General features: G+C 40.8%; 1 protein-coding gene across 12 annotated transcripts in view; it reads right to left on the minus strand.

The window, feature by feature from the left end:
• Window positions 1-2279: 2279 nt before the first annotated feature.
• The window catches only part of lrrfip1b (leucine rich repeat (in FLII) interacting protein 1b), a 36878-nt gene continuing 14157 nt past the window's right edge, over window positions 2280-25000 (minus strand). For 4 of the 12 annotated variants that reach the window (XM_039793615.1, XM_039793614.1, XM_039793617.1 and 1 more), the window contains 13 exons: window positions 24864-24941; window positions 24269-24304; window positions 24031-24156; window positions 22682-22852; window positions 18488-18580; window positions 17601-17693; window positions 15306-15398; window positions 15042-15189; window positions 10291-10340; window positions 5581-5698; window positions 5423-5502; window positions 4417-4521; window positions 2280-2715 (listed from right to left, as the gene is read on the minus strand). In XM_039793615.1, coding sequence (XP_039649549.1) covers window positions 2518-2715; window positions 4417-4521; window positions 5423-5502; window positions 5581-5698; window positions 10291-10340; window positions 15042-15189; window positions 15306-15398; window positions 17601-17693; window positions 18488-18580; window positions 22682-22852; window positions 24031-24156; window positions 24269-24304; window positions 24864-24941 — 1389 coding nt within the window. In that variant the 3' untranslated portion in view covers window positions 2280-2517. Of the gene's footprint in view, window positions 2716-4411; window positions 4522-5422; window positions 5503-5580; window positions 5699-10290; window positions 10341-15041; window positions 15190-15305; window positions 15399-17600; window positions 17694-18487; window positions 18581-22681; window positions 22853-24030; window positions 24157-24268; window positions 24305-24863; window positions 24942-25000 lie in introns of all 12 variants that reach the window. The other 8 variants (XM_039793619.1, XM_039793623.1, XM_039793620.1 and 5 more) reach the window with 5 other exon arrangements.

Consider the following 25000-nt stretch of genomic DNA (forward strand, 5'->3'; position numbering starts at 1 on the left):
CAGATACACACACTCACACACACACACTCACACAGACACACACACACAGACACACACACACAGACACACTCACACAGACACACACACACTCACACACACACTCACACACACACTCACACAGACACACACACAGACACACTCACCACACACAGACACACACACATACACAGACACACACAGAGAGAGAGACACACACTCACACAGACACATACACACAGAGACAGACACACAAACACACACAGACACATACACACACAGAGACACAGACACACTCACACAGACACACTCACACAGACACACATACACACACTCACAGACACTCACAGACACGCACACACACACAGACAGTGAGATTAAACTGGAGTTAACCAGGAGATTAATGGTGACTAAAACGTTGGTGTGCTGACTCTAAGTGCAGTAGGAGTTTCTCTCCATCCAGCCCCACCAGACCTGACCCGAAAAACTGACTCCGATCAATCAGAAACAAGTGCTTTCCCCGTCAAAACATTACCAAAAAAACTGAAAGAAAGACGGAAACAAAAACCACAGAAACAAAGTTAAAAACTGGGCTGCTGCCGGTCCAGGTCTGATCCAGTCTGGTGGGTCTTAGAGGCCCGGGTCTGATCCAGTCTGGTGGGTCTTAGAGGCCCGGGTCTGATCCAGTCTGGTGGGTCTTAGAGGGTGTCGGAGAAGAGGTAGCGCCACCTTTTAACCCACACACACACACGATGAGGCTCATCTAAACCCACCCGGGTGGAGTTTACCACATCGGGACGACATGCACTGAAGGGTAAATACTCAGACATGGAGGCTGCGGAGTTATATTAATTTATTATATATATATTAACTTTAAAAGAGTTCAGTTTTAGGATCTCTGACTCAGACGATGCTCCAGATTTGTGCGTTTATATTATGTTTATATTTGTCACGCCTAATATCTCGTCCACTGTGACGAGAATAGCAAACATCTAGAGAACGATCCCAGCTGATCTGCAGCTCTAAAATAGTATTCGGCTCAAATTAAGTGAATAATATCTGCAAAAGTACATTGCTCTTAAGATTTAACATGTAAAATGGATCTTGCTTGCTCCAGTTTTCCTGAAATAAGGATGTGTTGGATCAGGATTGTGAGTAATAGTAATAGTCACTACACCCTGGGGGGCGACACGAAGAGGCTAAATAATCTCTTGCTCAGAAAATTCGACCTTGTTTTAGAAATAAAATGATGATGCAACTACCTTTTTTGTTCAACCTGGACCCTATCTTCCTATGTTTCTGTGTCTAAGTGACTGATGGGAACAACAGTCTCTGACATTGGTCCGGTATTAAGAGAGATCGCAGCAGAGAAACGAGCTACAAAGTAAGTTAACAGGACAACAGTCCAGCTCGTATTTACCTTCACAAAAGTGCTCGTTTTCTGACAGACTCAGATTATTATTCTAAGTGTCTGACAACATTATGGGATGGATCCCTGCAGAGATAGACCTTTTAGTTAAAGAGTAAGATCCTTTTTTTTTTTTAAACATTACAACATCTGCCAAATTGCGTTCGCTAAACCCACCAGACTCCATGTAAATAATCACTAATTTTAGCATCGCAAAGTACACTTCATTCAAAGTCGACAGAAACTAAATAAAACTATTAAAAGACGTTTTGGGGTCGTCTTTCCACTTTTCCAACTATCACAACTCTAGTTTTGGTTGAAATAAACACATAGTTTACCGATTTACATGTGGAGATATGTTTGCTCTATACACGCTAAAAGTCCTGATTATTTACATGGAGTCTGGTGGAGATATGCTGGCTCTACACACGCTAAAAGTCCTGATTATTTACATGGAGTCTGGTGGAGATATGCTGGCTCTACACACGCTAAAAGTCCTGATTATTTACATGGAGTCTGGTGGAGATATGCTGGCTCTATACACGCTAAAAGTCCTGATTATTTACATGGAGTCTGGTGGAGATATGCTGGCTCTATACACGCTAAAAGTCCTGATTATTTACATGGAGTCTGGTGGAGATATGCTGGCTCTATACACGCTAAAAGTCCTGATTATTTACATGGAGTCTGGTGGAGATATGCTGGCTCTACACACGCTAAAAGTCCTGATTATTTACATGGAGTCTGGTGGAGATATGCTGGCTCTACACACGCTAAAAGTCCTGATTATTTACATGGAGTCTGGTGGAGTTTAGCGCTAGCGACTTCAGAGCCGTTTCTGGTTAAACAGAAAGATCTCAAAGAGGTTTTAAAAGCTCTATCTCTGTAGGGATCCTTTCCATATATGTTGTCAGACACTTAGAATAATAATCTGAGTCTGTCAGTGGACCCTTTTGACACTAAATAAATAAAGAGTGAAATAATCGAGCGTTTGTGGTAAACTCCACCCACGCAGAGTCGCTGTGTGTAAGCTGCGTGCGTTCATGGCACCGGGATCGTTAGAGCTACATTACAGACAGTTTAAACGTCTCCGTGATTGACCGATGGATGCCTGTTTTTGGTTGGTTTTCCGCTCAGGTTAACTCCACCCGGGTGGCGTTGCATGCAGAGGGAAAACGAGCGCTGATTGTCTCTCTGAGGCGGAGATGGAGACGTGGTGTCACTGCTGGGCCAGCAGGGCGTTTCGGTTGGCCTTCATCTTCTCCAGACGCTTGGACAGGTGCGTGTTGCTGATCTCCAGCTCTTCTATCCGGTCCAGAGCAGGGCGACAGCTGAAGACACGGAAAATATACTTTAACATCCACAGAGAAGCTAACACGGCTCGTAATCAGGGTTCAATGAGTTCAAGGATTTTATTCACTTGCCTGAAAAAACATTATACAAGTCATGTTTACAGGACCATAAATTATTTATTTGATTGGAAAAGTGACAAAAAAAACAACAAAAAAAGTGAAAAAAGTGACAAAAAAATAACAAAAAAGTGAAAAAAATGATAAAAAGTGACAAAAACGACAAAAAGTGACAAAAATGACAAAAAAAATATTTTATATTGTACAAGTCATGTTTACAGGACCTTAAATAATTTTTTTGATTGGAAAAGTGACAAAGAAACAACAAAAAAAGTGACAAAAAAAAAGAGAAAAACTACAAAAAAATAATAAAAAAGTGATAAAGTGACAAAAAAGTGACAAGAACGACAAAAAATTACAAAAAAGTGAATAAAAACAACAAAACAATTACTAAAAGGTGACAAAAAGTGACAAGAACGACAAAAAATAACGACAAAAAATAAAAGTGATAAAAAGTGACAAAAAGACAAAAAGTGACAAAAAGTGACAAAAAGTGACAAAAAATTAAAAGTGACAAAAAATGAGAAAAACTACAAAAAATAACAAAAAGTGATAAAGTGACAAAAGTGACAAAAACAACAAAAAAGTTACAAAAAAGTGAATAAAAACAACAAAACAATTACTAAAAGGTGACAAAAAGTGACAAGAACGACAAAAATACGACAAAATAAAAAGTGATAAAAGTGACAAGACAAAAAGTGACAAAAAGTGAAAAAGTGACAAAAAGTGACAAAACAACAAAAAAGATTACAAAAAGTGAATAAAAACAACAAAACAATTACTAAAAGGTGACAAAAAGTGACAAGAACGACAAAAATACGACAAAAATAAAAGAGTGATAAAAAGTAAAAAAGAGACAAAAAGTGACAAAAAAGTGACAAAAAAATAAAAAAGTGACAAAAAAAAAAGAGAAAAACTACAAAAAATAACAAAAAAGTGATAAAGTGACAAAAAGAAGTGGACAAAAGAAACAAAAAAAAATTACAAAAAAGTGAATAAAAACAACAAAACAATTACTAAAAGGTGACAAAAATGACAAGAACGACAAAAATACACAAAAAATAAAAGTGATAAAAAGTGACAAAAAGACAAAAAGTGACAAAAAAGTGATAAAGTGACAAAAAGTGGCAAAAAACAACAAAAAGTTACAAAAAAGTGAATAAAAACAACAAAAACAATAATACCAAAAGGTACAAAAGTGACAAGAACGACAAAAAAAACGAAAAAAAATAAAAGTGATAAAAAGTGACAAAAAGACAAAAAGTGATAAAAAGTGACAAAAAAGACAAAAAAGTGACAAAAAAATAAAAAAGTGATAAAAAGTGACAAAAATGACAACAAAGTGACAACGACAAAAAATGACAAAAAAGACAAAGAAGTGATAAACAAGTGACAAGAACGACAAAAAGATAAGTGATAAAAAGTGACAAAAAAGTTATAACAAGTGACAAGAACGACAAAAAATACGACAAAAAAAGTGGTTAAAAATCGAATGAAATTTTTTTTGAAAGAAGGAAAACAATAAAAATGTAAAAGAAGTTAAATAAAATTTAAAAATAAATTATATAAATACAAAACTATAAACCAAGGAATAATAAAAAGAGTAAGTTAAAAAGGCCTCACCTCTCTCTGAAGTTTTCTCTTCTCCACTTTCAGCTCGTCTTCCATCTTCTCGCTGTTTTCAGACGCCGACTTGTATCGAGTCACCTGACCTTCCAGACGAATCACCTGCTCACATTAATAACCAGGATTTCATCATCAGTAAACTGAATCAAAAGGCCCTTAGTCCATGTTCTCATCGCCTTTTAGATGTTGTTGTCGCCTTTCAGTTTAATGACAGTATGTGTGTGTGAGTGTGTGTGTGTGTGTGTGTGTGTGTGTGTGTGTGTGTATGTGTGTGTATGTCTGTGTCTGTGTGTGTCTGTCTGTGTGTGTCTCTGTGTGTATGTGTGTGTGTGTGTATGTCTGTGTGTGTGTGTGTGTGTCTGTGTATGTGTGCGTGTGTATATGTGTGTATGTCTGTGTCTGTCTGTCTGTGTGTCTGTGTATGTGTGTGTTAATATGTCTGTGTGTGTGTGTGTGTGTGTGTGTGTGTGTATATGTGTGTATGTCTGTGTCTGTCTGTCTGTGTGTCTGTGTATGTGTGTGTTAATATGTCTGTGTGTGTGTGTGTGTGTGTATGTCTGTGTGTGTATGTCTGTGTGTGTGTGTGTGTGTGTGTGTGTGTATATGTCTGTGTCTGTCTGTGTGTGTGTGTGTGTGTGTGTGTGTCTTTGTCTGTCTGTGTGTGTGTGTGTGTGTGTGTGTGTGTGTGTGTGTGTGTGTGTGTGTGTGTGTGTGTGTCTGTGTGCGTGTGTCTTTGTGTGTGTGTGTGTGTGTGTGTGTGTCTGTGTGCGTGTGTCTGTGTGTGTGTGTCTGTCTGTGTGTGTGTGTGTCTGTGTGTGTGTGTGTCTGTGTGTTCTCTCTCTCTCTGTGTGTGTGTGTGTGTGTGTGTGTGTGTCTGTGTGTCTCTCTCTCTCTGTGTGTGTGTGTGTGTGTGTGTGTCTGTGTGTCTCTCTCTCTCTGTGTGTGTGTGTGTGTGTGTGTGTGTGTGTGTGTGTGTGTGTGTGTGTGTGTGTCTGACACTTACGTTTTGTTCCAGAGTCGTGACTTCCTGTTCAGATTTCACCAGTTTGAACTTGAGCTCACTGATTTGTCTGTTGGCGTCTCCTGGAGGAAGGAAACACCACCGTCAGCAAAGTACCGTAAAGGACATTTATCTATCGGTTTTATTTCTATGGTTCTCACTCTGTAGATCTAGAAGATGAGAGTCCATCCCGTTCTCCTGGCCGCCCCCCTCTGGATCCTGGACCACGTCCGTCCCGTTCTTCGGCCTCTGATCCAGCTGAGTCTTTAACAGCCTCACCTGCACACAAACACACAACCAACTGTGATTGGCTGGACATTTCTGAGACCTATTAAGACATACAACCAAATCCAGCAGCTGCAATATTTGGGGTAGCACCTAGGGAGCTTCAGTGACATGTGCTCAGGCTGATGCCTTTCCTTCATTATTAGAAACTAATCTTGTTAAGGTGGAAATCTAACAAGCCCCCAACCTATTTAAATTAGGTAGAGAGTGTGATGGCTCATCTAAAGCTGGAGAAACTTAAGTACGCTACAAGAGGCTCCATTCACAAGTAATTTAAAGTCTCGCGGCCAATTATCCTGAACTTTGAACAAGAATTGGTACCCAAGCAGCAGTAGTAGGTCTCTCTGAAACCCCAAGAAAAAGATTTTAATAATAATAATAATAATAATTTGACAGATTATGGGCTTGTTTTGACGCACTTCTGTGATTTGGGCCTTGGGGCCGCTCCACAAGACTTAAATTATTTGCATGTACTGTTGATTTGTAAACTAAGTTATAGGAGTACGTCCAGTCTTAAAGCCTAACTCTCGCCAAAATGCTACCTAGGGTCTTTTTGTGAATGTACCTGAAGTCAAACTTTTGTTTAAAAGCATATTTAGGACGAAGCGCCACTTTTAAGATTTACCGTCTTTTCGTTTTTGGGTCAAATGGCCTTTTGAATGGGAGTGGTAGGGGGCACTTTTATGCTAGCCTCAAAATAGCTATTTTAAAAACACTGAGAAGGCTCGACACAACATGAGACTTTGCTCCAAGTATCACCAGGGGCTCTACACCTTAACTACACCGGTGACCAAGATATATACTATAACCAGGAGCTCTACACCTTAACTACACCGGTGACCAAGATATATACTATAACCAGGAGCTCTACACCTTAACTACACCGGTGACCAAGATATATACTATCACCAGGAGCTCTACACCTTAACTACACCGGTGACCAAGATATATACTATAACCAGGAGCTCTACACCTTAACTACACCGGTGACCAAGATATATACTATAACCAGGAGCTCTACACCTTAACTACACCTGTGACCAATAGATATACTATAACCAGGAGCTCTACACCTTAACTACACCGGTGACCAAGATATATACTATAACCAGGAGCTCTACACCTTAACTACACCGGTGACCAATAGATATACTATAACCAGGAGCTCTACACCTTAACTACACCGGTGACCAAGATATATACTATAACCAGGAGCTCTACACCTTAACTACACCAGTGACCAAGATATATACTATAACCAGGAGCTCTACACCTTAACTACACCAGTGACCAATAGATATACTATAACCAGGGTCTCTACACCTTAACTACACCAGTGACCAAGATATATACTATAACCAGGAGCTCTACACCTTAACTACACCAGTGACCAAGATATATACTATAACCAGGAGCTCTACACCTTAACTACACCTGTGACCAATAGATATACTATCACCAGGGTCTCTACACCTTAACTACACCAGTGACCAAGATATATACTATAACCAGGAGCTCTACACCTTAACTACACCAGTGACCAAGATATATACTATAACCAGGAGCTCTACACCTTAACTACACCAGTGACCAAGATATATACTATAACCAGGAGCTCTACACCTTAACTACACCGGTGACCAAGATATATACTATAACCAGGGTCTCTACACCTTAACTACACCGGTGACCAAGATATATACTATCACCAGGAGCTCTACACCTTAACTACACCAGTGACCAAGATATATACTATCACCAGGAGCTCTACACCTTAACTATACCGTGACCAAGATATATACTATAACCCGGGAGCTCTACACCTTAACTACACCTGTGACCAATAGATATACTATCACCAGGAGCTCTACACCTTAACTACACCTGTGACCAATAGATATATACTATAACCAGGAGCTCTACACCTTAACTATACCGTGACCAAGATATATACTATAACCAGGAGCTCTACACCTTAACTACACCAGTGACCAAGATATATACTATAACCAGGGCGCTCTACACCTTAACTACACCAGTGACCAAGATATATACTATAACCAGGAGCTCTACACCTTAACTACACCAGTGACCAAGATATATACTATAACCAGGAGCTCTACACCTTAACTACACCGGTGACCAAGATATATACTATAACCAGGAGCTCTACACCTTAACTACACCAGTGACCAATGAATATACTATCACCAGGAGCTCTACACCTTAACTACACCAGTGACCAAGATATATACTACTAAAACCAGGGTCTCTACACCTTAACTACACCTGTGACCAAGATATATACTATCACCAGGAGCTCTACACCTTAACTACACCAGTGACCAAGATATATACTATAACCAGGAGCTCTACACCTTAACTATACCGGTGACCAAGATATATACTATAACCAGGAGCTCTACACCTTAACTATACCGGTGACCAAGATATATACTATAACCAGGGTCTCTACACCTTAACTACACCTGTGACCAAGATATATACTATAACCAGGAGCTCTACACCTTAACTACACCAGTGACCAAGATATATACTATAACCAGGCGCTCTACACCTTAACTACACCGGTGACCAAGATATATACTATAACCAGGGTCTCTACACCTTAACTACACCTGTGACCAAGATATATACTATCACCAGGAGCTCTACACCTTAACTACACCAGTGACCAAGATATATACTATAACCAGGAGCTCTACACCTTAACTATACCGGTGACCAAGATATATACTATAACCAGGGTCTCTACACCTTAACTACACCAGTGACCAAGATATATACTATAACCAGGAGCTCTACACCTTAACTATACCGGTGACCAAGATATATACTATAACCAGGAGCTCTACACCTTAACTACACCTGTGACCAATAGATATATACTATCACCAGGAGCTCTACACCTTAACTACACCAGTGACCAATAGATATACTATAACCAGGGTCTCTACACCTTAACTACACCTGTGACCAAGATATATACTATAACCAGGGTCTCTACACCTTAACTACACCTGTGACCAAGATATATACTATCACCAGGAGCTCTACACCTTAACTACACCAGTGACCAAGATATATACTATAACCAGGGCTCTACACCTTAACTACACCGGTGACCAAGATATATACTATAACCAGGAGCTCTACACCTTAACTACACCAGTGACCAATAGATATATACTATCACCAGGAGCTCTACACCTTAACTATACCGGTGACCAAGATATATACTATCACCAGGAGCTCTACACCTTAACTACACCAGTGACCAATAGATATACTATCACCAGGAGCTCTACACCTTAACTACACCGGTGACCAATAGATATACTATAACCAGGAGCTCTACACCTTAACTACACCGGTGACCAAGATATATACTATAACCAGGAGCTCTACACCTTAACTACACCGGTGACCAATAGATATATACTATAACCAGGAGCTCTACACCTTAACTATACTAGTGCACACAGGATATGCTAAATCTGAGGCTACTTGTTTTGATATCGACTCGTTTCGGCTGCCGAGGTGGTAGCATCCGGAAACAACCAGAGCTACGGTGAGTTGTTCAAAACCTTTTTAGTAAACTCTGGGTACACAACCAATGTTGTCAACGCTTTCGTTAAGGTGTAGAGCCCCTGGTGATACTTGGAGCAAAGTTTAATGTTAAAAATAGCTATTTTGAGGCTAGCATAGCAGTGCCCCCTACCACTCCCATTCAAAAGGCCATTTGACCCAAAAACGAAAAGATGGTGAATCTTAAAAGTGGCGCTTCTGTCCTAAATATGCTTTTAAACTAAAGTTTGACTCGGGTACATTCACAAAAACACCCTAGGTTGCATTTTGGCGAGAGTTACGCTTTAACTACCACTTGAGCATAAAATACTTAAAAAACATTCCTTTTTATTAGGGATGCACCAAATCCAGGACTGGGCTTCTGATTGGGTTGAATATTTGGGCTTTTTGACGGGGGTTCTGGTTTCTGCCGAACCTTAGAATTTTTTCCCACCAAACCGAACTGGATTCAGTGCATCCCTACTTTTTAATAAGGCATCCATTCATACAGGACAGCTGAAGACATGAAAGGGGAGAGAGAGAGGGGGAACCAGGTGAGCTACCCAGGCGCCCAAAAACATTCCTTTTTAACAAGTCTGGGTATAGCTAAAGAAACAAGTATTCCAGTAGCTAATACTACTAGTTTTTCTTGCGTGTCTCTACAATGTGTAACGTTAGACAGCCAATCACAGACTTGATTAGACCTTGGTAGAAGCATGCTGCGTGCTGATTGGTTCCCTGACGCCGATGAGATTTACTCCTTAGTAATTTGAAATTTGGGTGTTGAATGACGAGGCTTTTTTTTCGATACCTGATACTTTAGAGGCAATTCGATCGGTGCCTAAAAAGTATTGAATTCGGTACCCAGCCCTACTTTTAAAAGTACATTTAGAACAGATAAAAAAACATTTGCGATTTATCGCGACTTAACTATTTAATTGATCGACAGCCCTAATTTAAATTGAATCCTGAGTGTGTAGAACAAAAGCAAACGTCACCTGGTCCTGTAAACTGTCTCTTTCCTCGAATAGTTTCTTCAGCCGGAGCTCTGAAACACAACAGGGGAGAGAACTTTAAATTATCTGGAGCACAAGATGAACATCAGAAACTAACGGGAAAGTATTCAGAGTTCAAAATAAGTGCATGATTTTCTCTCTTTAATACAACAATAAAGACAACTTATTAAAGCTTCACATTGGACAGTTTTAGATGGTTGATTACACACACATATTACATTCAGAGTAAATATAATATACAAGGAATTATTGACACTAACAAACATTTTCTCCCAATTATTTCCCCCCCGAATAATTATGGATTGAGTTGTAAACACGCAATTGTTTCCCCATTAATCACATACATAAACAGGGAATCACAAAAAGAAATTATTAATCAAAGAAAATACAAAATAAAATCATAAATGAGGTAATAAATACAGTTTCTTACCCCCTGAACAGTGTTGTGATATCACTGGCAAGAAAATCTCAAAGAATTGGGACACATAACTGATGATACAAAATGTAAATAAAATAATATAAACTATACAGGAAATTAAATCAACATGGCTGCAAGACAACCTACGGGAACCAGAATTGGATTTGTTGGCTCAGTGAAGACCATTATCTACCGGACCGAATAGCAACGAGGATTTCGGTGCCTCATTTCGGTGCCACTGAAATGTCTAACTGACGTTAGAGGCAACAGGAGCATCGCTGCACGCGACGCTAGTTAACACTTCACTTGGCAGCAGCTAACGTTAGCCTAGCGTTAGCTATCAGCTGGAGTAAACACGGTTAAAATGCTTCCACGGAGGAGATGAGCGTAGCTATCGCAGCAAGTTTTATCTGAATTAGAAAGTATTCCTTCATTGAAAGGAGGACAAGATCTCGGAGGACAAGATGTTTCTGCTCTTCTCCTGACTTTGGTTTTGGCAAGACTTTGATCCGATTGGTTGATTTGGCCTGTCTATCACCAACTATAGGGTGGTGATAGACAGATGGTTTATCCAATCAGCTAACCAGGATTTTCGCCCTGTAAAACTGTATATAATACTAAATACTGTATAGAAAACTAAAAAGTATTTAGTTCGCTGTCACAGAGGAGTGAAGAAACTAGAAAATACAAACTTATTCATCGCCTGTAGCCGACACTGAAGATGTCACACAGACAGAAAAAACATAACATGAAAATAGAAAAAGGTTATATGTCCAAATCTAACTTTTCTTGTGAAGCCAATCAGGCTGCAAACATCAGATTAGCGCTACAACTACTATTGTCATTGACAAATGTTGTTTTGTCGCCAACTTAAAAGTATTTAGTTTCCTGTAACTAGGGCTGGGAAAAAAATCAATTTGATTTAAAAATCGAGTTGGTAGGTCAAATCGATTCATATTTTCAAAAAAAAATCGATTTTTTAGATTTTTTTTTTATCCAAATACAGTATAAATAATTTGGATGTTTAACAATCTTTGTTGCACACTGCACAGGGACTTTTCACTTAGAGAAAGGGTTTGCCTTTGCAATTTTGTTTATGTTGATGCACTTTAATTAAATACAATAAATATATATTTTTAAAATATATTTACAGTTCGCAGTTATTTTGTTTTAAATGGAAGGGGGGAGGGGGGGAAATCGAATCGAATATCGAGTTTTTTATAAAAAGAAATCGCAGATTTTTTTAGGGAAACCAATTGCCCAGCTCTACCTGTAACAGAGGAGAGAAGAAACTAGAACAAGTTCACATTTAAAACGAGCTGGAATCAGAGACTTTAATTCTTAGAAACTGACTCAAACTCTATTTAGTAGTTGACGACTAACCGATCGATCTATAATCTTCGCAGCTCTTTTTCAGATTCCAGTTTTTTGTTAATATATGAAATCTTGCAGATTAGCGCTACAACTATTATTTTTACTGCCAAATGTTTTGTCGACAACTTAAAAAGTATTTAGTTTCCTGTAACAGAGGAGAGAAGAAACTAGAACATGTTCACATTTAAAACGAGCTGGAATCAGAGACTTTAATTCTTAGAAACTGACTCAAACTCTATTTAGTAGCTGACCACTAACCGATCGATCTATAATCTTCGCAGCTCTTTTTCAGATTCCAGTTTTTTTTGTTAATCTATGAAATCTTGCAGTCAGTTTTGCGTTCGTATTTCCTGCTGCGCAAACCGAATCCTCTCCTTTTGCTCAGGTTTTTCCCACTGCTCGCCACTGAAACACCTCCAACGACAGCCTCGAGCGCCGGTTGTTGCATCGGCGCGGCCTCCTCGCAGCTGTCCACGTCTCCGATCGACAGCTCCTCCCGATCCTCAGCAGTCGATCCTCTCGCCTCGACGACGCGCCGATCCTCGACAGCTATCCCTTCCTGTAGGCTCCTCAACAGCAGCTCTGGAACGACCATCGCCTTGATTTCATCTGCAGTCATTTCTAAAAGCCTTCTGACCGTTGAATTTCGACGCATACCGAGTTGCGTCTCGACAACTTCTTCGACAGCAACACGTTTGGGTCTCGCGGGTTCGCCAAAGTAGAATTCGACAAAGACCATTTCCTCGGACCAGCTCGTCACCTTTGGATCGCTCCGACTTTGCTTTTCGTCTTCTACGTCAACCGAGTTCGCCCCGGGCGTTTCTTCTGGAGAAGATTCCGTGACTTTCACCGTGAAATTATACACTCTAGACGTGCCTCCTGAGGTACTTCCTGTTCCTGCGTCTTGGTCAGCACTTGCTCGAGGTTCCAGAGATGCTTCGTCCAACATTTCTGAGACCGAACGGTCTTTAACCATCGTCGAATGTCCAGCAGCGCTCTGCTCCACGACGCTTTCAGGATCTTCTGTTCTTTTACTTCCTGCTGTTAAGTCCTCCATTGGCACTTCAACCTCCGCAGCCAAGTCTACGAAATCTGAAATCCATCGATTGAGAGATTCTGGGACGTCCGGGAATGTTCTTGAGATTTTATCTGCACAACGCTGTTTATCAACGAACCCTTTCAGCATGCTTCCGATCTTCTTCTTCAGACCACTCCAGTCCTTCCACAGCTCAACGGGGACCAATTTAATTGACGACTTTGAGGTTTCCGTCTGGTAGTTACATTTGGGACGATCAGAGGAACATTCCAGAAGTTCAGAAGAACATTCCGGAAGTTCATAGAAACATTCCGGGAGTTCAGAGCAACATTCCAGGAGTTCGGAGGAACATTCCAGGACTTCGGAGGAACATTCCGAATTTCAGATGAACATTCCCGATGTTCAGAGGAACATTCTGGGAGTTCGAGGGAACATTCCGGGAGTTCGGAGGAACATTCCGGGAGTTCGGAGGAACATTCCGGGAGTTCAGAGGAACATTCCGGGAGTTCGGAGGAACATTCCGGGAGTTCAGAGGAACATTCCAGGAGTTCAGAGGAACATTCCGGGAGTTCAGAGGAACATTCCGGGAGTTCAGAGGAACATTCTGGAAGTTCAGAGGAACATTCCAGGAGTTCAGAGGAACATTCTGGGAGTTCAGAGGAATTGTCCTGAGTCACAACAATAAATTGGGCGACCGAAGACTTCGGCTCACACACTCCTAGCTCAGTTTCCATTGGTTGTTTAGTAAACAAAGTTTTTCCTTTGCGTCTGATGTGGAACTTCTTTGTTGGATCCTTTTCACTGCCTTTGTTTCTTGGTAGTTTCCGTGCGTTCTCGTTTCTACCTGTGTTGTCTTTTTCCGTTCGGTCTCTGGCCTGCTCATCAAAACACTTCACTTGTTTTAAAGCTTCCGTTTCGGTTCGGTCTCCGGTGGATATTGCGTTACGAGACTGGGAACAGCGGTTGTACTTCATGTCGTCCTGCGGGAGTTCGCTGCCCTCTGCTGGCTGTCGCCTCCGAACTTTCCCTGAAAGATCATGAAGAAAAGATTGGACGACCAAACGGAGAAGTTAACGGTAGAGATGTTGGGAATTAGCCCGAACCGACGACAGAAGAATCAACGTCTTGATCACAGAAGAATTAAAGGAGAGTTCTTGTTTCAGTCCTCAGGACGATGCTGATGTGTTGGCAGGTAGATGCTACATTTTAACCCACTGAGGTCTAATATTCACACATCTTTTTAAATTGATCTTTTTAGGATATTTGTATAAAACTGACCCCCCGTGTGTTTCATGTCAAAATGTTCAGAACAAACTCAGCTTTCCGTTTAGTGACGCCCAAATCTGTTGCTAAGCAACGCGTGAAGAGACGCTAAAGCTGAAACGTTGATGTTGGCTTTTTGAAATTCCTCAAATCTGTTTTTGAAAACAAAACTTAACTTATGATGTGTGTGTCAGTCTGTGTGTGTGTGTGTGTGTGTGTGTCTGTGTTTGTCTCTGTGTGTATGAGAGTATGTGTGTGTACGTGTGTGTGTCTGTGTGTGTATATGTGTTGTACGAATTGTTTCGGTGCTTTAAATGAGTTTACCAAAGTCTTTAGGGTTAAAAATTATTCAAATAATAAATAAATGTCTAAAATGAAACGTTGTAGCGGAGCGTCTTTGGTCCTCAGAGGGTTAAAACATCCGACCGTAACAAGACCCTTAGTTTATAGAAGTCTCCACATGTTCTCATCAGAAAATTAAACAAGGATTGGGTAAGTGGCATGCGTTTGTTAACCATTCAGACATGGAGATCATGAGTTTAATTCCAAAATGTGACAAAATTACCTTCATCAATTTATTAAAACTGTCAGATTATGCAAGAACACACACACACACACACACACACACACTCTTCTTCTTACCCATCATGCTCTCTCTGCCAGCAGGAGACATTTCCTGAGCCAATCGGGAGGCTGTTTCTGCACTGACATCATCCTCTGCCTCGCCCTGCCCCGTCTCCCCATTGGTGGAGACCTCAGGCGTAGCGACGACCACGACGACGCCGTGTTCCTGTTAGGGAGGATATCATCACGTCATTCAACCCGTCCGTCACTAACCAATGAGAGGACTTTCTCTGTGTGATGTCACACATCCCAGCCGGGCGTCTCCTCCTCCTCCGAGTATACCTTCAGTAAGTCTCGCAGTCGGGCCACTTCGTCTCTGAGCCGGTCGCGTTCGAGCCGAACGATTTCGGAGATTTCTCTCTGCCTCTCCAACGCCTGAGAGGCGAGGGAAAGGTGGGAGAGGAAGAGGGGAGAATAGGGCTGGAAAGTAAGGCGAGAAAGAGGGTGGTGAAAGAGGAGGGTGAAAGAAAGAGGGCCGAAGAGGGGAAAGTGGGTGAGAAAGAGGATGAGAAAGTGGGCGAGAAAGTGGGCAAGAAAGTGGGCGAGAAAGTGGGTGAGAAAGTGGGTGAGAAAGGGCGAGAAAGTGGGTGAGAAAGTGGGCGAGAAAGTGGAGCAAGAGGGCGAGAAAGAGGGCGAGAAAGTGGGCGAGAAAGTGGTGTGAAGAGAGGGGTGGGTGGAGAAAGAGGGCGGAAAGTGGGCGTGAAAGTGGGCAAGGAAGTGGGTGAGAGAGTAGTGGTGAGAAAGTGGGTGAGAAAGAGGGCAAGAAAGAGGGTGAAAAAGAGGGTGAGAAAGAGGGCGAGAAAGAGGGCGAGAAAGTGGGCGAGAAAGAGGGGAAAGAGGGCGTGAAAGTGGGTGAGAAAGAGGGCGAGAGAAGTATGGTTGAAAAGAGAGGTTAGAAAGCGAAAGGGCTGAGAAAAAGGTAGCGGTGAGAAAGTGGGTGAGAAAGAGGGCGAGAAAGAGTGCGAGAAAAAGTGAGAAAGTGGGCAAGAAAGAGGGCAAGAAAGAGCGAGAAAGTGGGCGAGAAAGAGCGAGAAAGTGGGAAAGAAAGAGCGAGAGGGCGAGAAAGCGGGCAAGAAAGAGAGCGAGAAAGAAGGTGAGGAAGAGGGGAAACGTGGAAGTAGTAAAGGTGAAGAAGTAAAACAGGAAACAGAAGTATTAGTTCATGTTAAGACAGAAAGTTAAACAGAAAGTTAAACAGGAAGGAACGTGCAATGAGCTTTAAAGGTTATCTCTCGTTTTGGTGGGTGTGTCAGAGAGGGTTAGCCAATCAGCAGCGACCTTCTGTAAATGTGTGGTGATATGGGGAGATTAAACGCACCACGTTTCGGTTTAAATACACGTTTCGCTAGGTTTTGTCGGCGCTGAACACTTCCAGGTAGTTAAACTTTTATAATTCATCATTCCAATGTGCATCTTGCACACTATTTTACACTATTACATTATCCACTTTACATCCCACTCCAAGTGTACTTGTCTTGATATTATGTCTTATTTATATATTTGTATATTATGTTATGTGCCTATATGTATATTGTTGTCTATATTACTATCTGTCTACTGAATGTTTACTACTACATGTCTATTTGTTGACTGTATAGAGAGTTAACACCTACCCAAATCTAACTCCTGGTGTGTGTGAGTATACTTGGCCAATAAATCTGATTCTGGTATCCTGACAGAGCTTCCTGTATTTGCTCCGAAAGTCCCACCCATCCAAAACATGCTTTCAAACTTGAAACGAATCGGACTGTGTGTGTGTGTGTGTGTGTCTCTGTCTGTGTGTGTCTATGTGTGTGTCTGTCTTTGTGTGTGTGTGCACGTCTGTGTGTGCGTATGCATGTGTGCGCGCGTCTGTGTGTGTGTGTGTGTGTGTGAGTGTGTGTCTCTGTCTGTGTGTGTCTATGTGTGTGTGTCTCTGTATGTGTGTGTCTGCCTGTGTGTGTGCGTCTGTGTGTGTGCGCGCGCACTGTGTGTGTGTGTGTGTGTATGTGCATGTGTGTCTGTAGCGCGTCTGTGTGTCTCTCTCTGTCTGTGGGTGTCTGTGTCTCTGTCTGTGTGTGTCTGTGTGTGTGTGTGTGTGTGTGTGTCTGCTTGTGTGTGTGCGTCTGTGTGTGTGCGTATGCATGTGTGTGCGCGTCTGTGTCTCTGTCTGTGTGTGTGTGTGTGTGTGTGTGCGTGCGTGCATGCGTCTGTGTGTGCGCGCATGCGTATCTGTGTGTGTGTGTGTCTCTGTCTGTGTGTCTATGTGTGTGTCTGTCCGTGTCTGTGTGTGTGTGCACATCTGTGTGTGCGTATGCGTCTGTGTGTGTGTGTCTCTCTGTGTGTGTGTGTGTCTCTGTCTGTGTGTGTCTATGTGTGTGTCTGTCCGTGTCTGTGTGTGTGTGTCTCTCTGTGTGTGTGTGTGTCTGTGTGTGTGTTTGTGTGTGTTTAGTTTGATGCCGACGGAGACTACCTCGTTGGTGTAAAAGCCCCCAAATCATTTAATCCCCATTCTAGTTAGCGGAGCACCAAACAGGAAGTGGCCGGTTCAGTTCAGCGCTCGATGGGAAGAGTTTACATTTAAATCTGTGGTCGTACCGCCATCTTCTTCTCTTTCCACTGCAGGACTTCCTGCAGGTCAGAAACCTCCTGACAATAACTGCTGCTCTTCATCCGCAGCTCAGACACCTCCTGACGAGGAGGAGGAGGAGGAGGAGGAGGAAGATGGAGATCAGTCAGAGTTAGTAAGAAGATCAGACTGAACTCAGAGACGATTGGCTGAACTGAAGATGTAACTACACTTTAGTTTATTCTCCGACATCTGTACCTAGACTGGAGAGGGACACGTACCCCCTGCAGCCCTCCTAAGTACCCCTAGAGGGACACGTACCCCCTGCAGCCCTCCTAAGTACCCCTAGAGGGACATGTACCCCTGCAGCCCTCCTAAGTACCCCTAGAGGGACACGTAACCCCTGCAGTCCTCCTAAGTACCCCTAGAGGGACACGTACCCCCTGTAGCCCTCCTCAGTACCCCTAGAGGGACATGTACCCCCTGTAGCCCTCCTAAGTACCCCTAGAGGGACATGTACCCCTGTAGCCCTCCTCAGTACCCCTAGAGGGACACGTACCCCCTGCAGTCCTCCTAAGTACCCCTAGAGGGACACGTACCCCCTGTAGCCCTCCTAAGTACCCCTAGAGGGACACGTACCCCCTGTAGCCCTCCTCAGTACCCCTAGAGGGACATGTACCCCCTGCAGTCCTCCTAAGTACCCCTAGAGGGACACGTACCCCATTTGAGAAAGACTGCTCTACAGAGATTTTAAGACTAAATACTTTTGTACATTTTCCAGAATAAGTTAAGTTATAACTGACTAACTTTAAGTCCTATAAAGTGACAATATTACAGTAAAACTACAACATACTTTTATAGAACTACATCTTTAGACTGACTACATGTCATGGTGTTTGGTTGACGTGAGACTGACCGTGAGCACAGCTTCAGCCTGTCTCAGAGTTTCCTCCATCTCTTTAAACTGGAACTGCAGGACACGGTGAGCCTGGCGCTCACGCTCGCACTCCTGAAAGAGCAAAACAAGGCTTAATAACCAACGAGATCTCTAAACTAATACACATCTTAATAACCAACGAGATCTCTAAACTAATACACATCTTAATAACCAACGAGATCTCTAAACTAATACACATCTTAATAACCAACGAGATCTCTACACTAATACACATCTTAATAACCAAGAGATCCTAACAATACACATTAATAAAAGATCTCTAAACTAATACACATCTTAATAACATCTTTAAATAATAACATCTTAATACCAACGAAAATAAACATAAATCTAATAACAACGAACACTTAATAATAAATAAAATACAATTAATAAAATTCTAAACAATAACATTTAATAACCAACGCTCTCTAAACTAATACACATCTTAATAACCAACGAGATTCTACACTAATACACATCTTAATAACAACGAATCTCTAAACTAATACACATCTTAATAACCAACGAGATTCTACACTAATACACATCTTAAAACAACGAGATCTCTACACTAATACACATCTTAATAACCAACGAGATTCTACACTAATACACATCTTAATAACCAACAGATCTCTAAACTAATACACATCCTAATAACCAACGAATTCTACACTAATACACATCTTAATAACAACTAAACTAATACACATCTTAATAACCAACGAGATTCTAACTAATACACATCTTAATAACATTTAACTAATACACATCTTAATAAGAATTCTACACTAATACACATCTTAAAACCAACGATCTACACTAATACACATCTTAATAAAACGAGATTCTACACTAATACACATCTTAATAACCAACGATAAATAACATCTAAAGAGATTAAACTAATAACATTAATAACCAACGAGATCTACACTAATACACATCTTAAAAAGAGATCTACACTAATAACATCTTAATAACAAGATTCTAAACTAATACAAATCTTAATAACCAACGAGATCTCTAAACTAATACACATTTAATAACAACGAGATCTCTACACAATACAATTAATACATCTCTACACTAATACATCTTAATAACAAATTCTAAACAATAACATCTTAATAACAAAAAACAACACATAATACAATCTACACATACATCTTAATAACAATTCTACACTAATACACATCTTAATAACATCTTTAAACTAATACACATCTTAATAACATCTCTAAACTAATACACATCTTAATAACCAACGAGATCCCTACACTAATACACATCTTAATAACCAACGAGATCTCTACACTAATACACATCTTAATAACCAACGAGATCTCTAAACTAATACACATCTTAATAACATCTTTAAACTAATACACATCTTAATAACATCTCTAAACTAATACACATCTTAATAACCAACGAGATCTCTACACTAATACACATCTTAATAACCAACGAGATTCTAAACAATAACATCTTAATAACCAACGAGATTCTACACTAATAACATCTTAATAAAACGAATTCTACACTAATACACATTAATAACATCCAAACTAATACACACTTAATAACATCTCTAAACTAATACACATCTTAATAACCAACGAGATCCCTACACTAATACACATCTTAATAACCACGAGATTCTACACTAATACACATCTTAATAACCACGAGATCTCTACACTAATACACATCTTAATAACCAACGAGATCTCTAAACTAATACACATCTTAATAACCAACGAGATCTCTACACTAATACACATCTTAATAACATCTCTAAACTAATACACATCTTAATAACATCTCTAAACTAATACACATCTTAATAACCAACGAGATCCCTACACTAATACACATCTTAATAACCAACGAGATCTCTAAACTAATACACATCTTAATAACCAACGAGATCTCTAAACTAATACACATCTTAATAACCAACGAGATCTCTAAACTAATACACATCTTAATAACCAACGATCTCTACAAATACACATCTTAATAAAACGAGATTCTAAACTAATACACATCTTAATAACATCTCTAAATAATACACATCTTAATAACCAACGAGATCCCTACACTAATAACATCTTAATAACCAACGAGATTCTACACAATAACACTAATAAAACGAGATCTACACTAATACACATCTTAATAAAGAGATCTCTAAACTAATACACATCTTAATAACCAACGAGATCTCTAAACTAATACACATCTTAATAACCAACGAGATCTCTACACTAATACACATCTTAATAACCAACGAGATCTCTAAACTAATACACATCTTAATAACCAACGAGATCTCTACACTAATACACATCTTAATAACCAACGAGATCTCTACACTAATACACATCTTAATAACCAACGAGATCTCTAAACTAATACACATCTTAATAACATCTTTAAACTAATACACATCTTAATAACCAACGAGATCTCTAAACTAATACACATCTTAATAACCAACGAGATCTCTACACTAATACACATCTTAATAACCAACGAGATCTCTAAATAATAATCTAATAACCCAGATTCTAAACTAATACACATCTTAATAACCAACGAGATCTTTAAACTAATACACATCTTAATAACCAACGAGATCTCTACACTAATAAACTTAAACATTCTAAACTAATAACATCTTAATAACATCTCTAAACTAATACATCTTAATAACCAACGGATCCTACACTAATACACATCTTAATAACCAACGAGATCTCTACACTAATACACATCTTAATAACCAACGAGATCTCTACACTAATACACATCTTAATAACCAACGAGATCTCTAAACTAATACACATCTTAATAACCAACGAGATCTCTAAACTAATACACATCTTAATAACCAACGAGATCTCTAAACTAATACACATCTTAATAACCAACGGATCTTTAAACTAATACACATCTTAATAACCAACGAGATCTCTACACTAATACACATCTTAATAACCAACGAGATCCCTAAACTAATACACATCTTAATAACATCTCTAAACTAATACACATCTTAATAACATCTCTAAACTAATACACATCTTAATAACATCTCTAAACTAATACACATCTTAATAACCAACGAGATCCCTACACTAATACACATCTTAATAACCAACGAGATCTCTACACTAATACACATCTTAATAACCAACGAGATCTCTACACTAATACACATCTTAATAACCAACGAGATCTCTAAACTAATACACATCTTAATAACCAACGAGATCTCTAAACTAATACACATCTTAATAACCAACGAGATCTCTACACTAATACACATCTTAATAACCAACGAGATCTCTAAACTAATACACATCTTAATAACCAACGAGATCTCTACACTAATACACATCTTAATAACCAACGAGATCTCTACACTAATACACATCTTAATAACCAACGAGATCTCTAAACTAATACACATCTTAATAACCAACGAGATCTCTAAACTAATAAGGGAGGGAGAGGGAGGGAGGGAGAGAGAAAGAGAGGGAGGGAGGGAGAGAGAAAGAGAGGGAGGGAGAGAAAGGGAGAGAGAGATAGGGGGAGAGAGAGATAGGGAGAAAGAGAGAGAAGGAGAGAGGGAGATAAGGAGAGAGAGAGATAGGGGAGAGTGAGGGGGAGGGAGAGAGATAGGGAGAAAGAGAGAGAGAGAGACGCGGTACTCTAACTCTTGTTAACAGGCAGCTTTCCTCCTCTGCTATCGATCAGCTGAAGTCTCCTTTGCTGCTCCATGGGACCAGATCTCGTCCCATGCTGCTGTTTTCTGGACCGTACAGGCAGAATATAACGTGCTATTTCCCTCTGACGTTTGAGGCTCTGTGTCCTTACCTTAGTGGCTCTGTGTCCTTACCTTAGAGGCTCTGTGTCCTTACCTTGGTGGCTCTGTGTCCTTACCTTGGTGGCTCTGTGTCCTTACCTTAGAGGCTCTGTGTCCTTACGTGGCTCTGTGTCCTTACCTTAGAGGCTCTGTGTCCTTACCTTGGTGGCTCTGTGTCCTTACCTTGGTGGCTCTGTGTCCTTACCTTGGTGGCTCTGTGTCCTTACCTTAGAGGCTCTGTGTCCTTACCTTAGAGGCTCTGTGTCCTTACCTTAGAGGCTCTGTGTCCTTACCTTGGTGCGGTCGTCACAGTGTCTGCGGGCCTCCCACAGCAGCTCCTCGGTGTCTCCCAGCTCCTCCTTCAGAGTCTCCACCTGGTACATCAGAGCCGACTTCTCGTTGTGCAGCTGAGCGATAGAAACCATCGCTTTACGGTACTTCTCCTCCGACTCAGCCAGAGAGTCCTGGACACACACAACACACACACACACACACACACACACACACACACACAAAGACACACACACACACACACAGATACAAAGATACAGACAGCACACACACACACACACACACACAGATACAAAGATACAGACAGACACACACACACACACACAAAAACACACACACACACACACACACACACACACACACACAATACAACAACGCACACACACACACACACACAGATACAAAGATACAGAAACACACACACACACACACAGATAACACACACACACACACACACACACACACACACACACACAGATACACAAACACACACAGATACAGACACACACACACACACCACACAGACAGGCAGACAGACACACACACACAGACACACACAGAGACACACACACACAAAGACACACACACACAGATACAGACACACACAAAAGAGACACACACACACACAAACACACAAACACACACACACACAAACAACAACACACACACACAGATACAGACACACACACAGAGACACATACACACACACACACACACAGTTTTTCCAACGTTTGTCGACTTTTTCAAGCAGCCTTTGAAGTCATATGTGCGTTTTTCCCAAATTTATAAAGCTATTTTTTTAACATTTTGGTCATTTAACATTTTTGACTGTTTTTGTCACTTTCTTTGACTTTGCGGTCACTTTTTTCAACATTTGTCGACTTTTTCGCAGCCTTTTGAAGTTTTTCCCAAATTTATAAAGCTTTTGTTTTACATTTTTGTCAATTTTTTTTTTTACATTTTTGTCACTTTTGTTACCTTTGTCACTTTCACTTTGACAATTTTTGACATTTTTGTCACTTTTTTCAACATTTGTCGACTTTCTCTGAGCCTTTTGAAGTTTTTCCTATATTTGTAAAGCTTTTATCTTTACACTTGTCATTTTTCTGACATGTTTGTCATTTTTTCCAACGTTCTTTTATCAATAGTTTTTTCTTCAAAAGCTATAAAATTGACTAAAACACCCAAAACAGTGAACTGATAATGTATTTAACTTGTTAAGACCGTTGTAGTGAACAGTCCACGTTACTTAGTTAGTTTATTTGGACTATTAGTTTGAAAGAAAACCCAAATTTGTGATATAGAAACGTTTAGAAAAGGAAACAGGAGGATTAAGTTAAAGTCAGTGTACCTTCATGTCTCTGATGGACGCCTCCGTCTCCACGGAGAAAGACGTGTCGCAGCTTCCTCTGCGAGACGAGGCGCCGCCCAGAGACGCCAGCGTGGCCGCGGAGAGCGTCGATGCCGTCCTCGAGCCCTGAGGAAGAGGAGAACACGTCTTCATCATTACAAACTTAAACCTATATATATATATACTGTGGCAGAAGTGGAGAACAAACTCTTTCAGAATTAAAAAGAGAAGAAGTTACTTTATCAGCGAAGTCTCTCTCCGGTCTCTCCTCCACCTGAACACATCAACACACACTTTATTCATTATGTTATATTATATTAACATCAGTGCTCTCATGCTGGACTTATTGATCATTAACTGTGTGTTGGTAGAAAAGAGATAAAAGAGATAGAGACAGGAGAGAAGAGAAGCAGAGGAGAGAGAGGTAGAGGGAGGAGAGAAAGAGAGACAGAGAGGGAGAGAGGAAGATAGAGAGAGAGAAGAGAAGAGAAGCAGCAGAGAGAGAGAGAAAGAGGAGAGAGAGGGAGATAGAGAGAGAGACAGAGAGAAGAGAAGCAGAGAGAGATGGAGAGAGAGAGAGGGAGACTGTGAGAGAGAGAGAGGGAGAGGGAGAGAGAGAGAGAGAGATGGAGAGAGAGAGGGAGAGGGAGAGGGAGAGAGAGAGAAGGAGAGAGAGAGGGAGAGGGATGGAGAGAGAGAGGGAGAGGGAGAGGGAGAGAGAGAGAAGGAGATGGGAGAAAGAGAGAGAGAGTGAGAGAGAGAGTGAGAGAGAGGGAGAACCAGAGGAGAGAGGGGGGAGACGGTCCGACTGACAGCCAGAAATGAGAGCTCACCACTGGGCTCGCACGAGCAGAACTCGCCCTGGAGGAAGTTCTGGAGCCGGAGCCGAAAAACCCGCTATAGTCAGAGGGCTAGAGGGGGGGGGGAAAGAGGGAGGAAAGAAAGATAGGAAACAAAGAAGGGAGGGAGG

The sequence above is a fragment of the Perca fluviatilis genome, chromosome 24 (assembly GCF_010015445.1).
Source record: "Perca fluviatilis chromosome 24, GENO_Pfluv_1.0, whole genome shotgun sequence".
In the NCBI taxonomy this organism is placed as follows: domain Eukaryota; kingdom Metazoa; phylum Chordata; class Actinopteri; order Perciformes; family Percidae; genus Perca; species Perca fluviatilis.